At 51.1% G+C, this 329-nt stretch overlaps 1 protein-coding gene across 1 annotated transcript; it reads right to left on the bottom strand.

The window, feature by feature from the left end:
* Positions 1–2: 2 nt before the first annotated feature.
* On the bottom strand, positions 3–329 carry TM35_000371360 (uncharacterized protein; the record flags this gene model as incomplete). Its single annotated transcript, XM_029029436.1, has 1 exon — positions 3–329. A coding segment is annotated over one exon (327 nt), but the record flags the coding sequence as incomplete, so codon positions are not given.

Raw genomic sequence — 329 nt, 5'->3', positions numbered from 1 at the left:
CGGTGGGATCGGTGAATTATATTGTGCCCCTTAAATGGTGCACACAAACCTTGTGTTAGAGGTTCTGGCAATGTCCAGCTGGCTGTTGCCCATTTTCCCAAATTATTTACATCAATGATGTCAAGTGTGCGGACTTGTTTATTGTTGCGGCCCAATGGCCCAGATATCGTACCGTGCTGCGTGGGGGTTCCATGGGATCTGCATGTTTCACCAGCTGAGTTAGCAGTCGTGGGTCGAGATCGTGTTCGACCACTGCTGCCGCGGCGTGGGCCAAAGCTCCTCTCTTTATGGAGTGAGCTGTCATTCCGTAGGGGCGAAGAATATTTTCC

This window comes from Trypanosoma theileri (assembly GCF_002087225.1).
Source record: "Trypanosoma theileri isolate Edinburgh chromosome Unknown TM35_Tth_37_V1, whole genome shotgun sequence".
NCBI lineage: Eukaryota > Euglenozoa > Kinetoplastea > Trypanosomatida > Trypanosomatidae > Trypanosoma > Trypanosoma theileri.
This window is presented reverse-complemented; position numbering and strand designations above follow the sequence as displayed.